The sequence below is a fragment of the Rhincodon typus genome, unplaced genomic scaffold (genome assembly GCF_021869965.1).
Source record: "Rhincodon typus isolate 14 unplaced genomic scaffold, sRhiTyp1.1 hic_rhity00005540, whole genome shotgun sequence".
Taxonomy (NCBI): Eukaryota; Metazoa; Chordata; class Chondrichthyes; order Orectolobiformes; family Rhincodontidae; genus Rhincodon; species Rhincodon typus.
The window spans coordinates 581-1,317 of NW_025971178.1; the positions used below are offsets into that span (position 1 = coordinate 581).

The window sequence follows — 737 nt, forward strand, 5'->3', positions numbered from 1 at the left end:
TGTGTGTGTGTGTGTGTGTGTCTGCCTTTCCCCGTCTGTGTGTGTATGTGTGTCTGCCTTTCCCCGTCTGTGTGTGTGTGTGTGTGTGTGTCTGCCTTTCCCCGTCTGTGTGTGTGTATCTGCCTTTCCCTGTGTGTGTGTGTGTGCGCGTCTGCCTTTCCCTCTGTTTGTGTGTGCACGTCTTTCCCTGTGTGTGTGTGTGTCTGTCTGTCTGTCTGTCTCTCAGTCTTATCCTGTGTGTATTTGTTTTTCTGTACGTCTGCACCTATGCACCTGTGTATCTGCATTCATTTGTCCTGTGCCTTTGTATATGCCTGTTCTCCTGTATCTTACATGCCTGTGTGTGTGCACGTGTGTGTATCTGTGTGCCCATGTCCATGGGTGCGCCTGTACCTGTGTGTTTTGCTCTGGCTGACGGACAGAATTCCCGGGGAGGGAATTTTTCTGAAGAAGGGTCTCGGCCAAAACGTCAGCCTTCCTGCTCCTCTGATGCTGCTTGGCCTGCTGTGTTCATCCAGCTCTTCACCTTGTTATCTTAGAATGCCCGGGGATTTCTTCAATACCTTGATGTCTCCGTGGGGAAGGAAGTCACAGCCATCTGCACCAAAGCTGGACGCCTGGATGTGATGACCCAGAATCCATACAACGCCATCATTCACCTGGGTCACCCACAGGGTAAGGGTCACCTGCAGGGACGGCGCTGTGACTGGGTGTGAAATGCCCCGTAGGGACGGCGC

The 737-nt window shown here is 52.8% G+C and overlaps 1 protein-coding gene across 1 annotated transcript in view; it reads left to right on the forward strand.

Annotated features, from left to right (window-relative positions):
* The window catches only part of wdr46 (WD repeat domain 46), a gene marked incomplete at its 5' end in the record, with an annotated part of 10,245 nt that overhangs the window by 386 nt on the left and 9,122 nt on the right, over nucleotides 1–737 (forward strand). The window contains one exon of the mRNA XM_048594050.1: nucleotides 540–675. Coding sequence (XP_048450007.1) covers nucleotides 540–675 — 136 coding nt within the window. The remainder of the gene's footprint in view (nucleotides 1–539; nucleotides 676–737) is intronic.